Source organism: Canis lupus, chromosome 9 (genome assembly GCF_011100685.1).
Source record: "Canis lupus familiaris isolate Mischka breed German Shepherd chromosome 9, alternate assembly UU_Cfam_GSD_1.0, whole genome shotgun sequence".
Classification (NCBI taxonomy): Eukaryota; Metazoa; Chordata; class Mammalia; order Carnivora; family Canidae; genus Canis; species Canis lupus.
In genome coordinates this window covers 11890329-11913645 of record NC_049230.1, presented here as the reverse complement: position 1 = coordinate 11913645, position 23317 = coordinate 11890329, and the positions used below count along the sequence as shown (strand labels likewise).

The 23317-nt window shown below is 46.9% G+C and overlaps 1 protein-coding gene across 3 annotated transcripts; it reads right to left on the bottom strand.

The window, feature by feature from the left end:
• Window positions 1-793: 793 nt before the first annotated feature.
• SLC16A6 (solute carrier family 16 member 6) lies at window positions 794-21365 on the bottom strand. Of its 3 annotated transcripts, none has more exons than XM_038546781.1 (6): window positions 21222-21365; window positions 12350-12588; window positions 9416-9559; window positions 8183-8311; window positions 3925-4740; window positions 794-3015 (listed from the first exon to the last, which is right to left on the bottom strand). In XM_038546781.1, exons 2-6 carry the CDS (start codon window positions 12579-12581, stop codon window positions 2765-2767), a joined length of 1572 nt encoding a protein of 523 aa, XP_038402709.1. In that variant the 5' UTR covers window positions 12582-12588; window positions 21222-21365; the 3' UTR covers window positions 794-2764. The 3 variants fall into 3 exon arrangements, with proteins under 3 accessions (XP_038402709.1, XP_038402710.1, XP_038402708.1); XM_038546782.1 differs by lacking the exon at window positions 21222-21365 and adding an exon at window positions 20155-20239; XM_038546780.1 differs by lacking the exon at window positions 21222-21365 and adding an exon at window positions 19831-20011.
• Window positions 21366-23317: the final 1952 nt, after the last annotated feature.

The following is a 23317-nucleotide window of genomic DNA, read 5'->3' as shown; positions in this document are numbered from 1 at the left end:
TTCCTGTCTTTGGCACCTCTGATCTAAAAGCCACTTTGACCACAGGGATCCCTTCCTATATTGGGCAGGACGTTCCTTTTCAGAGGGGTGCCACCAGTGGCACTGACCTTTCCAGGGTCACCGAGGCACGGAGCAGGGCTCAGAAACCAGTCCGCAGGCCAAATCCAGCCCACTGCCTGTTTTTCTTTCCTTTCTTTCCATAAACTAATAGGGGCTTTTGACACTTTAATGTGGTTGGGGAAAAAAAACCCCACCAAAATAATATTCCATGATGAAATTAAAATTTCAGTATCCATCAATAAATTTTTACTGAAGCAACCATGCTCATTAATATACATATTCTCTTTGGCTGCTTTCATACTACTGCTGTGGGGCTGAGTAGTTGTGGCAAAACCCACATGGCCCAGAGGGCCATAAATATTTACAGTCTGGACCTTTGCAGAAAAAGTTTGCTGACCCTTGCCATGGAGAGTATGCTATTTACTTAGAGGTCAGAATAGCTTTTAGTCTATAACTGGATATAGATAGTCTCAACGATGTAGTACTGTTGATAGGCTTAGCTATTACTCTCTGGTGACCATGATATCGTTTCATTCATATATTTTTCATTAAAAAAATAATCAAGCTCTGCAAACACTTCTTGGACATGTTTATGTGTCTCTAGTAGAATTAAAAGATTTTGCAGAAAAGTGAAAAGAAATTATTTATCTGAAGTGCATCTTCCTTGGGTGTTTATAACTTTAGTTGGATCAAACAATGAACGCCGATGAGTCTATAAAAAAACTAATCAGTCTCTAAATAAAAAAGCCATACATTTATTGCAAATCTAGAAGTACCAGAATGTCACAAATACAGAACAAATCAGCAATCCTGTTTTAATTTTCTTCCAAACATTTAAAACCTGATTATTGACATACTTAAATTGGCATACATTTTTTTTTCATGCAGTTAACAGAATGGACTTAGAGCAGATTGCTCAGAAATCAGTTATAAATATTAAATTGTATTGAACATTCATAGTAAAAAATGTTGTAAAGTGCTGAAGTCATGTAAGTCTGCAAAACTGCCACAAGCTCAAAGTCCTTCTCAAGCAGTGACAGAGATTTGCTACATCCACCTTGTGTTAGGTGTGTCTGTTTTCGACGGACACTTTGTCATTTTCAACCCCAACCCCCAAAGTTTTACAGATTGTCCTATTTCTATGGCTGATAAAATGCTATACAAAATGTAGCAGGTGGTGATGAACTATGCCACTTTCATTTCAGTGCAGAGAAATATTCAAGCTTGTGTGTACCTGTAACCAAACTAGGCTTGTTATATTTTTTCCCCCTGAGTTGTCATAAATTAACAGTAAAGATGAATAAAAGATGGAGCAGCGAGCGACCATCACCTGTAGAGTGAGATTCAGTACATATAAGTAGCCCACACTTGCTCTCTTTACAGAAAAATGATAACATGAGAAATACTATACGTGTAGTGTAACTCCAAAAACAAACAAACAAAAAATCCCAACAGCGACTAGTTACCTGATAACTCTGGCAACTTAGAGCAACTGAGGTTTATATAAGCTGTAAATCGCAACTTATAACTTAGGATGGTAAAATAAATGTCTCTGCTACCCCATGTGAAATACAGAAATGCTTCAACAATTAGCTGTTAAAAAAAAGAAAGTCAGAAATGCTTCAACAATTCAATGAAATATAATTCCGATCAAAGTAGATCCTCAAGTATTCTTAGGTGATAAAACAAATTATTTTTAAAAAGCTAAGGCGATTATTTTTTTCCCCTTCAAATAGCACATGTGGCTTTTAATCAAATTGAAGAATCATTACAACCTGGCCCTCTGATGAGAGTAGCTTTACAAGATAAGAAGTATTCTTTGAGGCATTTAAAGGATTGCAAAAAGGAGGTAAAAATGATGCTTAGGTCTTGGATTTTATTTCTTTTGATTAATCATCCTAGAATAACTTAATAATAAATAGTGGTTTAAATTAAAGACACTACAGTCACATATTTATGAATAATTAAAAGCAATAGGAAAACACATTTTCGAATGTCATTCTCTATATTCTGTGTTGAAATACTTCTGGTAATGACTGGCCATAAAAAGAAGTGGTAATCTTCACATTTATGAAGTTCAAGTTATGTATCTTTTTAAAAAATTTCTGTTTATTAGCCAAATGTTTGGTCTTGGACTGTACTTCATTCCCACGGAATATCTGAAACACTGAGAGGCCACAGTTGGTGAATGGAGACCTCAGTGTTTTCCAAGGGGTTTTAAACAATTTGTTCATATTTCTGAAAATGAGAAATTTTAAAAGTGACTTAAGTTTTTTTTTGTTGTTTGTTTGTTTGTCTGGAGTGGCCAATTTCATTTCAATGATCTGGGCTGGCTGTCATTTTGTAAGATAGTTGTTTATCACACGTGAGAGCTCTTAAAACCACTTCACCAATTCACGTCACTATTTTAAAATTGGAATGTGAACAACAGGGTCCTTCTTTGTATCTCTGTGTTGCTACTGAATACAACCAGATTTAGGTACAGAAGAATGCTGGGTTGTTTTTGTTTTGGCTTAAGAAACAAGCAAAAAAGAAAAACTTAAAAAAGAAAAAAAAAAAAAAAGGATGTTGGTAGTGCTCACATGTACATTCCCTTTAAAATGTAGATTGAAGTGTGGGTAGAGTGGATAGCCCCTGTACCTCCCTTGCCCCCCGTCCGCCCACCTTCCAGCCAACAGGGTGGCCGTCCTTATTTGAAAGCGTGTCATACTGGCTCCAGTTTCACGTGAACTTTATGCTCATTTTTCCCAAGGTCCATTTCTAGAAAGTCTTCAGGTATGTCTTGTAAAGCTTTCCCACGAGGATTCTCCACCTGTGCTTCCCCTGCAGGATGAGGCTGGCACAGTCCCTTCTTACAAGGTCTCACAAGCGCGAGGCACACGGCAGCCACACACATGCCAGCTGCACAGGAGTAGAAGGCTCGGCTGTAAATCTTACTCTGGTCCACCAGCAGACCTGAGAGAAATTCATATCTGTTAGCAACACGGGCACAAACCCTCGCTCCCCCAGGCTCCCCTCAGGCTCAGAGGCTTCTCAGGGGCTTAGCCTTCTCTGTTTTTATCTGATTCTCCTAAAGAAACAAGAGTGTTGAAGGCATGAATCACTTCTAGGCTGGGGAGGAGAGATAAGCCAGGACAAACATAAGGGCGGAGACAGCTGTGTTGCTAGCATGTTCTTCATGGGCTAATCTGTGCTCATAGAGAATAAAACTTGAGACAGTTAGATTAAGCCTGCTTCTCTCTTTTTTTTTTTCTTTTAAGCCTGCTTCTCTGAACAGGAACTATTTCCAAGAGAAGGAAGAGCTCTATTATTTTCCCTTGGGATCCTCAGGGATCTTATCCAATGAGATACAACTTCTATCATAATAACTTTTGAGGACCTAATTCAGGGCTAAGGTATGGAGCACACCCAATCCTTCCTACAAGAAATGTTGTGTGGTAATCAATTAAGTATTTGGGGAGCGCGCTCTGGTTTAGTTCCCTTGTTCCCTTCTTAGAAGGAAAGATGACTTACGAAAAAGTCCCTCCGTGCTGCTGTTTCCAAAAGTCGGAGGCTAATGCAGTTCTACATGGATGGGGTCCCCTCTGGCACATCCAAGGCAAGGTGGTAGCAGAAGCTCGGGGCGGCCTGAACTGCAGGCGTAGGTTCTAATCCCGACTTGGTCACTAATTTACCGTATGGTGGTTGGCTGACCTTCAATTTCCTCATATATAAAATCAAGAGAGTTGGCTCAGCTAATCCTGCCAGCTCTGAAATTCTATGGGACGATAAAAAGCAGTCTTTTTCTTAAGACCGTAACGAGAAGTGAGCACCACTGATAAGGTGCTAGTAGACAAGGGTTGGGATTTTGTGTGTTCACATTACCTGCAAGGGGTGGTCCGGCCAGTCCCGCTATACTCTGGATGAAGACATACACTCCCGCAGCAGAAGACATCTTCTCGATTCCCACGACATCGTCCTCGGCCAGCAGTGGTATGTGGGTCCCCCCGACGGTCCCAACCATGAAGCCAAAAAAGATGCTACATGACATCAGACCCCAGAATTCGGTCGCGAAAGTAAAGGCAAACAGAGACACCATCAACAAGATGACGCAGATGAGCTCGATGTAGATCTTGCGGATGGGCTCTCTGTTGAGGACACAGCCAGCTCCGATCCGCCCAAAAACTTCAGCGATTGCCATTGCGGACAGCAAGAAAGCGGCGCGCTCCTGCTCAATGCCCAGGCTGATGCCCAAGGGAATGATGTACAAGGAAGGTGCAAAGAACCCCAGTGTTGCAAAAAGACCAAATAATGCATAACAAATGAAACTCTTGTCTTTCAAGATTGAGAAGTCCAGTAAAGGGGCTTTCTTATCGCTTGGCTTGGAGCTGGTCTTCACCTGGATCTGCTGCATGTCGGCCTTCGGCTCCAGTTCTACGTTGGCTTGGCTAGGCACATTCTTCGGTGAGGTAGTTAGTTCTACTCCTGAGTCAATGGAATCGATTGAGGTGCGTGTTTTCTCATTTTCGAGCATATATTGCACTTCTCTCCGATGTTCGTGCGCGGTTGCTTTCGGGGACCCTGGTCCTCGGATGATGATCGGCCTCAGCAGCGCGCCGCAGACGATGATGTTCAGCTGCAGCAGGCCCACGAAGAGGAGACTGTATCTCCAGCCAATGTGGTCTTTCAGAGCCGTGATTGCTTCAGTAGGGCGGGAGCGGAGAGGAAATAAAATCTAAGGTCAGAAACAGACTCAAGGCCCAGGAGAAAATACCCAGCAGAAATCAGGATTCAGATGTAGTAATAACTGTCCTGAGAATTTACCCAGCAGCGTGACCGCAGTCCACCTGTGCTGCATCCTCCGTCCTCGGTTTTGATGCTCTTATGAACCAGTAAAGGAGAAAATGTGCACAGGGGTCATCCTACATAAAGCAAACCCTGTTGGCTGAGGTTTGGAGGGTGCATTTTGCCAGGTGGAGGCCTAAGAAATGAACTAAGTTGGTGACCTACTTCCAGGTTTGGCGAACAGCGCCCTGCAGGCCAAATCCAATCCGCTGCCTGGCTTGGGTAATAAAGCTCCTTTGGTGCTGTGACCGCAAGTTTGAGGGGTTCTGACAGCTACCTCTAGTCCATGAGAGCCTAACGTATTTACTGTCTGGCCTTTTAAAAATAGAAATTCCCACATCTGAACTCGAGATCATTGTACACTCGCCCATTCGATCCTCAGCAGGAAGGGGTTAAGTAAAAAGATAAAGGAAGACTCCAAAAAGCTCGTGATTATCCCAGAATGAAATGATGACACAGTTCTGCTCGGCAGACTCTCCTTAGCTGCCGGAGTCCTGCCCTTCCCGCCAGTTAAGCTGGGGCCTCGGCTGCGGACCAGGGCAGGCCGGACACTGGAATGTGAGGCTGGGGGAATTGGCCACAGGGAGAGCCCTGCAGGGAGAACTGAACGATGCTGGCCCTGCGAGACCTGCAAGTATCTTTGTAATCGTCCCAGAAAGGTTAAGTGATAATCGGTAGAATTTTATTATGTTCCAATTCTTTGAGAGCACACAGGTATGAAGACGTGGTAAGCTGGTTATCCAGGAGATAGGCTTAGCAAGGCAGCCCCACACTCCTTGGAGGGGGGATCCACTCACTTTAAGCCTGTTTTCCTACCTCCTATCCCTCCCATTAATGTGGAAAACTTCAAATTGCGAAGTATTTTCGGCTTGGGTATTTTTTTTTTTGGTATTTATGTATGTATTTATTTATTTTTTAAGTAGGCTCCACATCCAAGATGGGGCTTGAACTCACTACCCAGAGATCAAGAGTTGCTGGCTCTAAGACTGAGCCAGCCAGGCACTCCCTAGGCTGGGGTATTTTGAAAAGCGTTATGCTCCTCTGGCAAAAGTGGGTGCAATTTTTCTTTCCTCATTTTACATTTCTTGAGTGCCTACCAGGTCCCGGGGATGTGCCCCGTGTGAGAAAGAAAGCCGACCGAGATATGCTTTCCACCCTCAGGGCATTCACAGACCACTGATTCTCCTCTCCACATTTTATTTTGAAAAAGTTCAAGTGGAAAAAAAAAAAAAAAAAAAAAAAAAAAAAGAAAAAGTTCAAGTGGACACTAAAGTAAAAAGAATGACACCGATGTGCCTGCCCTCCTGCTCTTCGCCTAAATTCTACAGTTAACATTTCCTGTCTCTGTCTGTATGTTTATATGCACACACACATTCATTTTGCTCAACTATGTGAAAAGCTTCAGACATCATGACATGTCCCCCTAAATACTTCTGCACTATCTCCTTTGAACAAAATGTAATCCACTGACACATTCTTCCAGAAACCGCAGAGTACCCTTCAAGATCTTATGACCTGCTGATACACAAGGAAGTCTTTGATTTGATAAATTGTTTCAGCCTTCTTGCAAGGAGCTTCCCAACGCCCAGCCCCAAAATAACCAACCAGCATTTCACTCTGGAGACCGAGTGCTTGCTGGAGCGGTCTGGGAAGGCCTGCGTACAGTGATGTTAGCCATTCCAACTGCGGCCCAGGGGGCCTGGATCCACCATTCCAGAGTCAAACCCTGGTCCCCACTGGGGCCTAACAACGAGGAACCAAAATCCCTCTGTGAACCCAGGGAGGATCTCAAACTAGTCTTGAAGAGACAAGACATAGATCAGTCTTCTTCCCCGTATTGGATCAATCCTTACTACATTCCTTTCACCTGCCTTCTCACGGTACATGGAATTCACCGAAATATCCTCTATCTCTCGAAGGACCCCTGGCTAGGCTCCATCTTGCATTGTACTTTGTGCATCACCTCCTAAATGCCCTAACCTGCTTTCTATCTCCCAGAATAAAGGTCAGCAAACTCCAAATGGTGGTTCAGATGGGGCCTCACATGGTGGTCAAACCAGACTTCTACTGGGGACCCTTTGCTAGGCCAGGACGAGAGGAACCCTGACTGCTGCTCCATCCTTTGCCCCTGGCCAGCAGGAAGTAGTCACGATTGGTCATTGTCCTGCTTCCCTAACAGCATTTGGGGTTACCTCTTCAGGGCAGGGAATGATGAAGGATGGCTGGACCGCAGGCAAGCAGAGACAAGCTCCACCCCCCCCCACCACCTCCCTGCCCTAAGAGGAAACCACCTTTAAAGGATTTCGCACCACCCTAGAAGGAGCCCTCCACCCTTTCCCACGGGATAGATGGATGATAAAAACCTGATTCGATGACAGGCGCAGGGAGGGTTGATTAGATTAAAACAGTCTGCCAGTGAGCCCATAGAAACCCCCAGACTTAGAAACTCTGGTGGCAACTCTCTTGGGTCCCCTCCTGCCTTGGGAGCTTTGTACTGTCACTTTGCTATCATTCAAACCTTGCTTTGCTGGCCACTAAAAAAAAAAAAAACAAAAACTAAAAACAGCAGAGTAAGAAATAAATCTGGGTCTCCAAGGTTATTGGCCTACTACTTGTTAGACTACTTATAATTCACCTACTAATGTTGAGGTAGCAAAGAAACCAGGGGTAAAAATTTTGCTGTGAGGGTGCCTGGGTAGCTCAGTCGGTTAAGTGTCTGTCTCTTGATTTTGGCTCAGGTCATGATCTCAGGGTCATGAGATCGAGCCCCGTGTCTGGCTGGGTGTGGCATCTGCTTGAGATACTTCCTCTCCCTCTGCCCCTTCCCCCTGGTGTATGAGCACAAGCTCAACTGCTCGTGCTTTCTCTCTCTAAAAAAAAAAAAAAAAAAAAATTGTTTTGCTGTGAGACTACCCACAGACAGAAAATAAAACTAATAACTTTATTAGCATATTTTAAATCCATGTTGAATATGGCACTTTTAATGAAGGAGAGAAATAATAGTGTGAATAATCTCAAATCATTAAATTATTTATTTTGGAAAGGATGTTTCAAGCCTTCCCACTGAATACGCATCTTGCACCCTTCCTATTTATGTCAACTTGGATTAGTATTACAGTGTCTGAAATCCTAAAATGAGATTAGTGAGGACAGATCCTAAAAATGTGCTGAAGGAGAGAAGGCAAATAACCTTTCCGTATGGATACAGTTATAGTCACCCATCAGCCCACTGTTGGCAGGAACGGCCGAGTGGCTTCCCCCAGCCCACAGTCCCACGTGGACTACTGTAGTTGCCTACCTGGGGCGAAAGCAAACATCGCAAAACATTCTCCCGTGGAAGCAACTGCAGTGACCATGGAGCGCCTTTTGTCAAAGTACTGAGATAAAATGGTGACAGTTGGTAGGAAGCTAAAGCAGTATCCCAAACCTGAAAGGAAGCCGGAAAAAGCAGTAAGAACCACATACTGACTGATACCAGAAGGGTGCATTCAAAGATCTGGGATTTTTGTGTTTATTTTTGTTTTAATATTTAATTCAACGTATGTATTATGTGTGTACTTTTGGGATTACTTAGTATTTTTATACTAAGTACCATATCAAAAAGACATTTTTTGGTTTCCCAAAAGATTTATGTGCCAACAAGTCAGTGCATGACAATTTGAAAATAATACTGAAAAAGTTAACAACCAGACAATCTAATCTCTTAGAAATCCAAACAATGTGTTTCCTAAATAATTCCTGGGCAAAAGGGGAAATAGAAGCTGCCATTATAAACTATTCAGTAGGGGAGGGGTGTTTATTTTTTAAATCATAAGTTCTGGGAGCCAAGAATTTCATTCTGGAAAAAGGTGCTGTAGTAAAAAATAATAGAATAAAAATAGGTTTCATTAGAGGTCTAGAGAAGCTGTAACCATTGTTTTGGGGATGCTAGGAGTATAACTGCTTTCTGTTTTTTCCCCCTATTTTTCTGCATCAAAATTGATATAATTCACAATAGGCTACTGTTGAATATAGTTTTTCTATAAGACTTTGGAAATAAATGACCTTTGATAAGTGCATCAAAAGTACAAATCTTCACTAAATACATGTATCATCTGTAATGAGTGGACTTCTTTTAAAAGGAAAAAGGTATCTCAGACCCCTGGGATGACACCCAGTGCGCTCGCTGCCCTCTCCCTGACAGCCCAGAAGCCCCGGACTCCCACTGTGGGAATACCTGCTAAAGAAACTCACATCTTACTTTGTGAAAATGATGTCTTTTGGCTGCAAGCTCATGAAAAAGAGAAGTTATCTTTCTTGTTGGTCAATATTTTTTTAAAAACCCATCAAAAACTCTCAGGCCCTGATTCCCTTGGAGTCCATCCAGCCCAGTTCAGAACCATCCATCTGGGACACTAGTCATTTCAAAGGGAAAAAAGAGAAAGGGAGACAGAAGTACTTTTTGGGTTGGACCCCCTCATGCCCCATACCCCTTCCTTGTTCTTCAGATTGAGTATTTGGAGAACTTTTCGAGCCCAGGAGCAACACTTACCGGATATGATGCCAATTGAGATGTACATGTGGTACAGCTCCCGGGAGAAGGAGGCCATCACCATTCCCGTGCTGACAAGCAGGCCCCCAGCCACCACCACCAGACGGTGTCCGAAACGAGTGCTCAGGACAGCAGACAGGGGAGCTGCAGTGACGGACCAAAATGTGACATTTTAGTTTTATTTTTTTTTAAGATTTTATTTTTTAGAAAGAGAGAGAGCAAGCAGGAGGAAGGATGGAGGGAGAGGGAGAGAGAATCTCAAGCAGGCTCCACACTGATCATGGAGCCTGATGCAGGGCTCGATCTCACCCCAAGATCAAGACCTGAGCCGAAATCAAGAATCAGATGCTCTACCGACCAAGCCACCCAGGCACCTCCATAATGTGATATTTTAACTCCAAAGACATAAGCGTTAGCTTTCTTAAAGTTTCTCTTTTTGGGGCACCTGTGTGGCTCAGTCGGTTAAGCATCTGCCTTTGGCTCAGGTTATGCCCCAGGGTCCTGGGGTAGAGCCCCTGACCTCCATGTGGGGATCCCTGCTCAGCTGGAAGTCTTCTTCTCCCTCTTTCTCTGCCTGCCCCCCTCCCCATGCTCTCTTGTCTGTGCTCTCTCTCGCAAATAAATAAAATCTTAAAAAAAAAAGATTCCTTTTTTTTTAAGTCTTGCACATGGAGAGTTGACGTGCAATATATAATGCATTTTACACAATGGTTCTATTTGTTCAACTGGGTAGTATGTTCTTTGGGCTTCTTACAGAGAAAGCCAGAATAACAGTATAAAACTTACAGTGATATTTTTAGATGAAAGCAATATAAACTCACCATGAGCACCTATAAAGTTAGATATGCATTTAATGTATGTTACTGTCATAAAAATGGGTTTTCTCATGATGGCTTGAACCATTTACTTTTTCTATAGTCACTGCTTTGGATTCTTTATTTTTTTTTTTTAAAAAAAGCTCCATTTAGGTTCTTTTCTTTTTGATTTTATTTATTTATTCATGAGAGACAGAGAGAGAGAGAGAGAGAGAGAGGCAGAGACACAGGCAGAGGGAGAAGCAGGTTCCATGCAGGGAGCCCGATGCGGGACTCGATCTCAGGACTCCAGGATCATGCCCTGGGCTGAAGGCAGGCGCTAAACTGCTGAGCCACCCAGGGATCCCCTTTAGGCTCTTTTCTAGCTCATTTACATTTGACTTTTCTGAAAATCTTATGAAAGTACAGTGAATTCTCTGTTGAACACTCCAAAAGGAGGAGAGCCGAAGGACAATTCAGAGTGGCTGATGAATGATCATCCCTTTAGCTTCTATATTCCATATCCTGCAGACCATGTAAATCTGACAAATTAGTTTCCTAGTGATATGTTATTCAGGCTGACCCTGATACTGACTTGAATGTACTGAGATGAAGAAACCCTTGAGAACTGAGTAAAAGAATAACATAGAACATACTTGATAGAGGAGGGAAAAAAAGGACTAAATTTTGTTGGCTTTGGTGCATATATGACTCTTACGTTAATAGACTATAAGCCAATATTGATTATTGCTCATAATGAAACCACTGTCATCAGTTTTAGGTAGTATGTTGGCTCCAAGCATTAATTATTATAATAATAGCATTTAAGAGAACTGCCTTCTGGTGTTATAATAGTATTAACTGGAAATTTCTTGTTGACTGTATTGTTGTTTTTGGTTATAAAAGAGCTCAAAGCGAAGCTTTGGCAGTTTCTTTTTATTTAGATTATCAAAGGTAAACTTTTCGTTCTAATTATCTCTCCAAGGGCAGCCCTGGTGGCTCAGCAGTTTAGCGCCGCCTTCAGCCCAGGGTGTGATCCTGGAGACCCAGGATCGAGTCCCACGTTGGGCTCCCTGCGTGGAGCCTGCTTCTCCCTCTGCCTTTGTCTCTGCCTCTCTCTCTGTCTCTGTGTGTCTCTCATGAATGAATAAATAAAATCTTTTAAAAAAGTAATTATCTCTCCAAGAAAGTAAACTTTGCACAATTAAACAATTAAGTATCTTAATACTCAGTTAAACTGGGACTAGGAACTCTTCTGTGAAGCTTGCAGGAGAGAGTGCCAGGAGTAGTAAGTGAAGTTTGGTGCTCGATAGGAAAGAACAGGGGAGCTGCCTCTGTAAGACAGTATATGGCTGAAAACTATAGTTGAAGAAAGCAAATTTTAGAGGCAGGAGTTCCATTGGGAGGCTATTAGGGTAAAGTCAGTGAAGTGTAAGGTCAACCCTATTAAGTTTCCGAGGTGAGTTCAGTAGTTGTGTTTTCTGGAAGCCCTTGGTGTGCTCCTGGCAGACGGATGGGCCGTTGTGAGAATCAGGCCCATTTGGGACCCAGTGAGAATCAGCATGTTGAAAGTTGTACTCAAATCCCACTTTCTCCAATGCTGCTGGATGTGGGGGTCCTGCACCTGGTTAGCCAATAAAACCCTTGAGGGAAGCAGGAGTCTGGAATTCAGAGTGTCCCTCCTGGATGAGATGTGTAACCTTACATTATATCCTGTTTCCACATCCCCTTGTTCTATATGGATCTACATTTACAAGTTCCTAGCCTGTTTGCCAAATGCGTTTAGGAGACCAGGTCCTAGAACGTCAAGTGCTTTTGCGGTTGCTTCTTCAGAAAGTGACTCTACAGGATGGGGGTTTAGTGCTGGTCTCAGAGTCATCTATTGTGTCCTAAGAGTGTGCATACAGTTTGTGTTTAATGCATGTGTGTACACACTGAAGGCCATCAAGGATGGCAGATAAAGCCTTTTCCTTTGGTACCTCTTATTTCTTGTCAAACCCCGAAAACCATATTACTTATTTGAGACTAGAAAGAGTCATATAAGGAAATGCATCGCAAACATGGTGGGTACCATTGTGTAGTTAAGCCAAGGGAAAGTGGCACATGCTTACATGTTGTTTAAACAGAAAGAGGTACTGACCTGTAAATGTTAAGACAAATACACATATTGATATGACCCACGAAATCCTGCTATTAGATTCATCGAAACTGTCCATTAAGTCATTAAAGAAGACGCCAAATGACTTGATGATGCCGTAGGTAAAGACTTCAACGAAGAAAAAAGACACAGCTACCACCCAGCCCCATCCTCCATCAGGCACTTGAGTATAAACATTGGCTCTGGAACAAAGCTGTGATGTCTTTTGGGTCATTCTTAATCTGAAATAAAAAGTGAAAAAAAAATTCAGACCAGCAATAGCCCAAGGGGTGATGGTTTTGCTACTCTTTAGCAAACATAACAAGAACTACTGACCACATCTCTTAGGCTGATCAATATTTAAATAATGTGCAGTTATTATAAAGTCTTTGGCTAGCGATTACATATTTGTCACAGCTGGGAAGTGTTACTTCCAAATTCTTTGGTTCTGGAGATCTGTGTTGTATATGGAACCCCCCAAAGAATTTGGAAGTAAGACTTCTTAGCTATGACAATAAATGGGAAAAAAACAAAAGGAATCAGAATGGCATAGGTGGAAACACGCTGAAGGACACAGAATGGCCACCAGACCCAAGTATTGATGTTGATCTTGAACTTGAAGACAAGCCAGGTAAAGGAGACCTGAGCTGATCATGAGGAGGGTTGATCAGAAATGAAGCCTAGACACTGGGAGGCTACGAGGCAGACATTGACATTCCATCTAGCACCTTCTGTGGGAGAAGTGTGCCTTCAGACATGCCATGCATCTCTACTTGATGCTACTGGCCATTCAAGATCATTGATCACATTTCCCGCTCAGTCAGCAATATTCTGATTAGGATCTGGTGTCCCAGGAGAATGTAGCTGTAAATAATATATATAACACATATATGTTAAATATATATACATATAAATGTGAGAACTCTTGTCTTCTGGGAATTTGTTTAGCAGGAGTAAGTTCCTCGCAGTTGACCACCACTTGCTGTATTAGCAACTGACACATACCCTTGAATACATTGACCAAATAAAGCACTAAGGCGTGCAGGGCCCCGGCAGCCAGTTAGCGTAACCAAGTTAGCCCTGACCTCAATATACTTTTCCATTTGAACTTGCAACAAACATCAGAACAAACAGACCTGTGCCTGTAACACCACTAGTAAGGCGAAATGCTGTATTTAACACCAGAGGGAGGATGGGTGAACTTGAATCTTCCCAATAATATCTAAAATAATACATGAATCCATGGTCTTGGAACACTTGAATTTAAGAATTCTCTCCAACCAGGTGCCTGGGTGGCTCAGTCGGTTAAGTGTCTCCCTTTGGCTCAGGTCATGATCCCAGGGTCCTGGGATCGAGCCCTGTGGGCATGCTCTCCCTCTCCATCTGCCTCTCCTCCCACCCCATGCTCTCTCTCTCTCTCTCAAATAAATGGGGTAAAAAAAAAATTCTCTCCAACCATACAGTTGTATACATGTGAATTTTCAGGATGTGTGGGTGTCTTTTCCTGGCCATAACTTGTTGTGTTCAAGTACTGAGGCAGGTTTCACTGATAACGCAGGGCAAATAAGAGGACACCACCTCATCTCTCCAGTAGACTTGCCAAGTTTGGGGATTAGGATCTAATATTTTGAGTTTACTCCATAAATCTTAAAAAGCAGCAAATCTGACCCAACTTAGTAGCGTTCATCCTATCGATGGCGCCGTTCCCACGGTAGCTGGGTCTCTAAAAGGACAGTGCATTCACTTTCTGTCCTTAACTGTTAAATATTTGATTGAATGAAATAGGGCATAAGATGCTTAAAAAAGCTTATGTTCTCTGCAGCAAAGACCTCTGCATTTTGATGTGCGTCAGTGTGTCTGTCCTGAGAGCACTTGCAAAGGGGGTGGGAGGGAAGGCCAGCAAAATGCCTCGAGATGTAGGCTGAGCATCAACAGAACAGTTTTGCCATCAGTATTCCCCAACATGGAAAGCAGCTGATTTAAGGTGGAAGGCGGGAGCCCTCCCTCCAATGAGGTTTTCACAACACCCTTCCTTCATTAGGCTTTCAAAATTCACTCCCAGGAGGAGGGCTGCTGGGGCAGAGGAGTGAAACAGTGCCTGGCTTGAGATCTAGAAGACATAAAATAAAGTAAAATAAAATAAAAATAAAAGTACTTCCCAGTAATAGGGTCTATCTAGTATTGTGTGTTTATCCCTAGGGAGAGGTATGGGGGGAGGGTGGGGGAAAGTGGTGTGAGCCCAAAGCTTCGGTCCTTAGCTTCACCCCTTTCAGTTCATTCCCCTACCAGGCTATTAGTTTGGGCTTTTCCTTGGGGAGCCCTAGACTCCTTTACTAGCCTAACTGGCTCCATGCATCCGGTACGATTAATCTCTTTGAAATGCTGCACTGTTATGACATTTTTCTGCTCAGTCCTTTTCAGTGGCTTTCCTCTTTCTGAAGGATACGTAAAACCCTCGGATTAGCCTGGCTTTCAATGCCTTCGTAGTGGGACCCCACCCTATCCTTGTAGCCTTCTGGCTTCCAGTTCTAAGACTTGACTCAGGCCGTGGTCCAAACGGACTCCTCCTTGCCCTCCCGTCTCTAACCACCTTGTCTGGGGCCACACCCTCCCCCACCCCTCCAAGGGGTTGGCACCTGTCAGGCCTTGCTCCATCAAATCTTCCTGCTTCCATAATGCTTCCTTTTTTTTTTTTTTTAAGATTTTATTAATTTATTCATGAGAGACCGAGAGAGAGAGAGAGAGAGAGAGAGAGAGAGAGAGAGAGGCAGCAACACAGGCAGAGGGAGAAGCAGGCTCCATGCAGGGGGCCTGATGTAGGACGTGATCCCCGATCCCGGGATCACATCCTGAGCCAAAGGCAGACACTCAACCACTGAGCCACCCCGGCGTCCCTCCATAATGCTTCCTGACCCACTTAACCTACGGGGCTCCCTTCCTGTGACAGGTATCCCTTAGTTATGGGGTATGGTTTACTTGTGTTTATCTTACTTGCTCAAGGAAAGCTCAAGGAAAACAAATCCTAGGGCCTTTCTCTCTTTGTACCTTCTTCTCCCTTCCTTCTTCCAGACCCTGCATACAGTCTGTGTTGAATTTTTCAGCAAAGTATCTATGAGGGGCCAGGCCCCATGCCAAGCCCCCAAGGTTACTACAGTGAGACACAGAGTGGTGGTCTGCTCTATGGACTTAAATCTTTGTGGATGGTAATGACAGGAATCCTAAGCCTGAAACGCAGAGTAAAACCATCTGCCATGACCTTCCAGAGCTCAGCAGGTTTGACAAGCAGTTAGACTAAGTGGCAACCAAGCCCAGCGACCTATTGGCACAACTGTTCTAACCCAGAAGGGTGCCCGTATGACTTTGGGGCTCAGGCCCAACCTGAATAAGAACACATTGGGATAAAATTGATCAAGGTCCCAAAGAGACAGACTGAAATATCTCCCTAGCCTAAAACCACTATGGGATCAAGAGACAGAACCTTTTCATAGGACTGCATTTAGGACAGGATTGCAATTTTTGTATGAAGCGGGGATTACCCTATCGTTAGAAGGTTCTGGTGATGGGTCCCTGTCTCACCCTTTCTTTGCCTGTCATGATTTGCGGTTTGGACCTGTGTAACAGGCGGAGTTCCCATCAACCAGTAGCCGGGAGTGGTGTTATAATGATCAGATGTTAACGTGGAAAGGGGATTTGGAGCTCATTTGTCCATCTCATCGTAAAATCTTACATGCTTTTTGAAGGGGGGGGGTGTAACTAAACCCAAGAGAAGGCACTCGACCTAAGTGGTCCAGAATCAGATCTCCTGCCTCCCGGGGCCCTGCCCTCAGTCTACGGGACAGCATGTTGAAGGCTCTGGTAGAGATTGTGAGGAATGCCTTTCAGGGACAAAAACTCTCTTGCCCTCTGTGTGTAAAGAGTTCTATAAACTGTTATCACCACTGTACTCTGTGACTTTGAGCAAGTCAACTGCACCCTCTGGGCCTGGGATCCTTGTTAAGTCAAATGAGGTTGGCCTGGAGGATCTTTTAAGGTCTCATTCTAAGTTAGCGGTTCATACTTTCTTATTCAGTAGGCCAAACCTGGGTAGCCCAGGGAACCCGAGCACAAGCAGGAAAAGTGCAAATGCTAGATGGTTCTTGCAAATGTGAGTGATAAGTAGTTGGACCCTGCTTAGATCTGATCTCCAGCAGGTGGTTAGATGGCAGACTTGACTGCTCCCTGGGTACTTTCTGAGCTCCCTCCGGGTGTTTTCCTTTTCTTTCTTTTCTTTTCTTTTCTTTTTAATTTTGCTTTACGTCTGTGCTACTCTCCTAAAGCAAGATCCAAGTAGAACGTTCACCTACATGGTAGGTTTTTGGATGACAGCAGCTTTCGTATGATCATTACTGGGAACATCATAAAGGGACAATGACACGCCCAAACCCACTCCTCCTCCAAACGTTATGCCTCTATCACCTTAAAGCATCGCACATCCTATTATATTCAGCTTTGAAGATAAGACCACAATATAGAATAATCATAGAATAACTTGGTTTCTAAAACACACTGGATGACATCTGTGTTTTGCACGTAGGATCACGTATAGGGCAGGCACCTTAAAGGGCAGTCGGCAGCTCTTTCTAAACCCAGTGCCCAGCGGGGCATTTGGCACATAGTATGTGCTCAATAAAAGCTCCCTATACAAAGTAGAGGTCTCGGGGTGCTGCAGAAGCAGGGCCCTGCCCTATGCTTCTAAAAAGCAAGTAAGGAAGTCTCTGCTTGCAGAATGGAATTCCCTCCCTGGACTCTTCTCCTTTTTCTTTTTTTTTTTTTTTTTTTAATTTTAATTTTTATTTTTTTTCTTCTCCTTTTTCTTATGTCTATTCATTCTGCAGGCCAACTGGCTTTTAAAAAGTCCACCTCCACAAAGCTAGAAACAAAGGCCTGAATTTTGAACTCAGTGACTCTGAAGCCTCTATGGGTTCCAGAATATGAAATACGGTCTGTTTCAGTTTTACGGTGATGTGAACTTAGCTTATGTACGGAAAGGGAAATTGGTTTCCCACGTGGGGGTCTAACTGGTGAATCATGCTGAGTGGCCGAATCACTTTGCTCCTTGATTTTGTGCTGTCAGCAGGTAAAAAGAGTTTTGCTCATGATCTCCGATCTCTGCCTGCCCTAGGAATCTCCAGTTTTAGCACAGCTTTTAGCCTGACCTGCTCAGAGTTAGACTTTTCATCCTTCTTAACTCTTGAGCCCTTTGACACAAAGCCCATGGGTTGGTTGTCTTGAAACCCCCCTCGGGCTTTCTTTGTTGAATGTCTGTTTACTATTAACTGGCTGCACAATCTTGGGAAAATCACTTAATCCCTAAATTTCATCATCTGTAAGGTAGGGATTAGACACAGCGTACTTGAGGGTCTCTCCCAACTGTAAAATTCTATGACAGCGGGGGGTGGGGACAGGGGTGGGGTTCCTGGCAGCCAACCCACCTTCTACCCTCATGGCTTTCCAAAGGAAATACAGTGACAAAATACACTGGGCAGTTTGGAGTATTTCCTGTGAGTATGTGGTTGTCTTACCCTTAAATAAATGAGGATTGTGCCAAAGCGTGGAAATCTGCTATACCTAGGAATTTCTCCGGGAGTCGATTTTTGGAGGAAAAGGTGTGATCTGGGGGGTATCAAGAATGCAAGCTATTGGATTATCATAGAGCATCAGACTCTGTTCAGAGCAAAGTTCAAAATGCAGGCTTTGGATGGAAATGGTGGTGAGTGCTGGGATAAGCCAAGCCTCTCGGCAAACGCACTGCCAGTCTCTGTTCTTCTGAAAGGCGTAGCCTGGAGAACAGCTTTCGACAAGTTGTTTCCAGCCCCAGTTGTCCAAACCAGTCTGTATTTAGGTGAAGTTCATTTGAATTCTCTACTACAGAAGTCCCAAACCTAACCTGAAGTCCCCCCTCAGCAGCTCTGAATCACTGGATACAACCGATTCACCCATTTTACAAGATCACGATGTTGAAACCTGAACCCCTAGTTTAAGTGTCCTCCTCAGGAGTTCCACTGAGGAAAGTCCATTTTTGGAAACCACAGAAGGAAAACTCACAGTTAGTGGTACTCATTAAGACAGAAGGAGCTTTTCCACTTGGCTGCATTGTTTATTTACGTACTGGAACTCTCTATCTTGGCCACCCTTCCCTTAATTCGGAGGAGAGGTATTTCTTTATCCCTGGGGCAGGATGTATCGCCCACCCCAAAAATGCCGCGTAATGGTGCTTGGGACATGGGAAGATGCATCCCTTAGAAATTTCAGCATAAGCACACTTGGTAGTTGTTTTTCTTTTTTCTTTTTTTTTTCTTTTTGTAGGCAAGACACTCATCTTCCTATGATTTGCAAAACAGTAAGATAACCGAGAAACCTCCTTCCCCGGGGGGTGGGGTGGTGGTGGTGGTGGTGGTGGTGGTGGTGTAGATACCATCTCCTTCAAGAAGGAGCTGGAGTGTCTCACTGTGCAAACAAAACCAGCTTCCAGGTGGTCAACTTGTAATAATGCTCTTCCCGGCTTGCCTCCGGGGAGCTTTTTTCTAACACTAACGCCCCCCGCGTTGGGTGACATTCTCCGTGCCACCTAAACAAACTTCTATCGGTCACCTGTCTGCTGGGGGAGGGTGGGGGTTTAATTAAAAAAAAAAAAAACGGAAAGGAAAAAAAAAATATATATATGCCCTGAAGGAAAGAACCCATTTCCTCTGCAAAATCATCGTCCGCCACTACGGCCCGGCTGGGCCACCCGGGCGCTTTCCTGCGGTTGGCAGCCCCCGCCGGAGCCTTGGAAGTTGAGCGGGACCAGCGTCAGGCGCTGACAGCTCCGCGGTCCAGGTGTGCGACCCGCCCTGCCCTGCGGGGTCAGGCGCGCTGCCCCGGGCGCGCGTGCCGGCTGCGGGCGGGGGACAGGGGGTGCGGGGGGGACCCAGGGATTCCCACTCGCCCTCGCGCTGCCTCAGTGGCCGCCCTGCGCGCGCGCCAGCCTGGAAGGTACCTCTGACATTTCGCTCTGGTGACGCGCAGGCAACTTCATGCGGAAAATCCACGCAGGGCTCATCCGGGCGCCCCCCCCCCCGCCCCCGGCTCGCTCGCCCGGTGACCTGAAGCCCCCAGCCCGGAGCGAGCGGCCACTGCGGCCGGAGCCCGCCTCCAGCGAGGTCCGGGACCCCCGACCGCCGGGGCCACGGGGCGACCCACTCTCGGCTGCCCACTGGCGAGGGCGCGTCCTCCGGGTGGCCCTGGGCATTCCCAACTGTCAGAATATTTTTTCAGCATAACCTCTCCAAAATGTTCGGCTGCGCAGTGGTCTCCTCCCGCCTCTCCCGCCCGCCACCTCCGCCCCCCCATAAATAAATAAGATAAAGCTCCCCGCACCGATTTATAAAAAAAAAAAAAAAGACAAACAACCCCACACCCCACAATCAAACTTTTAAACATGTAAAATAATAAAACCAACTCACCAAGTTAGAAGGGAAGAGAATAAACCCCAAAAGGCTCCCAATAAGGCGGAGGCTTGGCCTCCCCCTCCTTATAAGCCGCTCGGGAACATGAGAAAGGTTTAACCCCTTAGGGCGTGGGCTCGAGCCTCCGGCAGACGGGCCCCGGCGGCGGAGCACCGGGCGCCCGGCCCGCAGCGCCCCGGCCCCGGCCCCCCACCCGCGGCCGCGCCTCGGGCACCCCGGCCACACCCTCCCCCCGCCCCCCACCCCGCCGCCTGCGCCCGGGCCCTGCGCGCCGCTGCCCGCGCCCCGGCCCCGCGCCGCTGCCTATCCCTTATCCTATACCGGCTGCAGCCGGTCTCCGCCGGCCTCGGGGGCGCGCCGCCGCCGACCATGTGCTGCGAGCGCCGAGCGCCGCCAAGGAGGGGGCCGGCCTGGCGCGCGCGCGCCGGCCCACGTGGACCGGGGCCGCGCCAGGCGCGCGTCCGCCCGGGGCCCGGGCCGGGGGTCACGGAAGGTAACGGCGTCGCCGCCCGGGCCCTTCCCCGCCCCCGCCCCCCGCGCCGCCGCCGGGGTCCCTGGCACGCGCCCCCCCCCCCCCCCCGGCGGGCGCGGCCTTCCTTTCGCGCGCCCTGCCCCGCGGGACCCCGGCGCCCTGCTGCGCCGCGGGCGGGGAGCGCGGGCGTGCTCGGGCGGCGGCACCTCTCCCCCAGCACCCCCCCCCCCCCGGCCGGGCGCGCGCGGGGCCCCGGGGCCGCCTCCCTTCCCGCGGCGCCCCCCGCGCGGGGGCAGGACTGGGCGATGGGGAGGGGGGGGCGCGCCGGGGCGCAGCTCGGCGCCCGCCCCGGGCAGAACAGGTTCCTGCCAGTTTGGGTGTGAGCTGCGCGCGCGGCGCCGCGAACCCCGAGTTCCTCCTCCTGCGCCCACTTCCCCCCGTTTCGTCAACTGGCGCCTGGTTCCCCCGTGGGGGGTGCGGGGGAGGGGGTGCCGCAGCGAGCCCCGGACAGCCAGCCAGCGGCGGGGCCGCCCCGGGAGCCTTGCTCTCCCCGCGGCGGCGGCGGCGGCGGCGGCGGCGGCGGCGGCACCGGCATCCGCGCCGCGCGGCAGGGATGGGAGCCGCGGGCTGAGTCAGCATCGGCGCTCGGGGCGCGCGCATCCTCCCTCCCCGGCGGCTGGCGACGCGCGCACAGGTGCACGGCCGCGCGGTCCGCGGAGAGCCCCGGGGCCGGAGGGGCCGGGACGCCTTCGTGCCCCCCATCCCGACAGCCGCGACCCCAAGGTCACTGTGAACTCCGCAGACGACGCCCGGGAAGCCGGTTACGATCTAGTCACGGGGACAAAGCAGTGTGTCGTGTCCCGGGCATCCCCGAGCCCGCGGGGGCGCAGACCGGGCTTCCCGGTCTCCACCTCACCTTCCCGGGGCCAAGTGGACACCTGCTCGGAAGCAAGGGCCTTGTTCTCCGCGTGTCCCCGCCGACTGGGGTGCGGGTTGCTGCCTCCATTGGGGTTGGAGAAAGTGGTTCTGATGTCAGAAACTCCAGGGAGCCTACTTTGGGAGCGCGCGCGCGCGCGCGGGGTCGCCATCGGGAGGAGTCGGGGATTTGAGTTTTAATAAAAATCCCTTTGCAGTCGCTGCCTGCTTTCTCTCCCTTAAACGTTGCTCTGTGCTCTTACGAGCTGTGGCGTGGGCTAGGTGGGGAGCAGGTGTCTCCGTGGGAAGTCCCCTGTTGGCGGCCAGTACCGTGCAGCCAGGGGGCAGCTGATGAGCTTTGCAACCTTGCGGGAACACCTTCACTTCTTGGGAGCGTCACTGTCCAAATCCATAAAATGGGGTCAGAGGTGGTATCCTCAGAATCGAAGGCTTTATGATGCCTGTAAAGTGCAGATCAAAGTGACTGGCATGCGGGGAGTCCCAGGTGCCCATTAGCCCTTATTGTTGCTATTATTTATGGCTTACCATACCGATTGCTGACTCCAACACCCCTCCAGCCCCGCAAAAGATTCTTTTTTTTCGAGTTGTTCTTGAAAGAATCCAGACGTGATGATGTTTAAAAAATGACTCGAGGGATCCCTGGGTGGCGCAGCGGTTTGGCGCCTGCCTTTGGCCCAGGGCGCGATCCTGGAGACCCAGGATCGAATCCCACATCAGGCTCCCGGTGCATGGAGCCTGCTTCTCCCTCTGCCTGTGTCTCTGTGCCTCTCTCTCTCTCTGTGACTATCCCAAATAAAAAAAAAAAAAAAAAAAAAAAAAGACTCGAATCACTGAAATGACAGCATTGCTAAAACTGGACTGACTCGAAGTGTAATCTTGGACATTTAGGATCTTGCCGTGCGTTAGGACCTGCCACTGCTCTTAGTATGGAATTGTCATATTTATGGCACAGTATCTACTGTATTGGGTATTGGGAACCTATGGGTGTAGCCCATTACTTATAACTAAGCGATTCAAATCAAGTCTGGGAAGTTCCTGGTGCTTCAGATTCTTGATTTAAAACATTAGGCAAATCATGCCCAAAGCTCTAGGTGTGAATGAATAATTGAGAAAGTCACATCTGAGTATTTGACCAGAGTGAAAGCACAGTTCTCTGGGGAGGCATTACTGCAATGATCATCACACGAATACTAAATTGCTATTATTTTAATATTAGTCCTTTTATTGATTTTTTTGCATGTTTTCTTTTTTTCCAACACTGTATTAAATGCCATACATACATGTGATCTTTTATTTTTTTAATATTTTATTTATTTATTTATTTATTTATTTATTTATTTATTTATTTGAGACACACAGAGGCAGACAGAGGTAGAGGGAGAAGCAGGCTCCCTTTGGGGAGCCATATGTGGGACTCAATCCCAGGGCTCTGGGATCATGACCTGAGCCAAAGGCAGATGCTCAGCCACTGAGCCACCCAGGTGTCCCCATGTGATCTAACTTTAACCTCATTCTGCAGGGGTAACATTCTGCCGTTGACACTATCCCCATTTTACAGATGAGAGTTGTCGAGGCACAGAGCACCAGAGGGATTCACCCAAGGTTTCACAACTTTTATAGACACACCCTGGCCCTTTTTGCTGCAGAACCTCATCCAAAGATGACATCTGTCACCTGCATTTGGGGAACAGAGAGGAGGTTGGAAACCCAGTCTCTCTCCGGTCTTGCCAGCCACAAGCCAGTGACTTTTGCTCGCCCTGGTTAGAGGCTGGCTCCACCTTGGTCCCTTTCCTAGTGAGACCAAGCGTGAAAACCCCTGCTTTTTTCACTCCTCCCGAGAAAGCAAAGAGAGGGAAAGCACTGCATTACCATGCTAATCAAAACCCCCCCAAACAAAACTAACTCTGTTTAGTTCTAAATGCGAACAAAAGAACCCTTGGAGTCTGGACGACAGAACCAGAAAAATCAGGATTTGAAGTTTAGGGTTCAGCTCCCCTTTTAGTATCTTCTCTTGTGTCTGCCATAAGCCCAGTGGCAGCAGAGCCCCTCCGGTGCTTCATTTACAGTGGGCAAGGC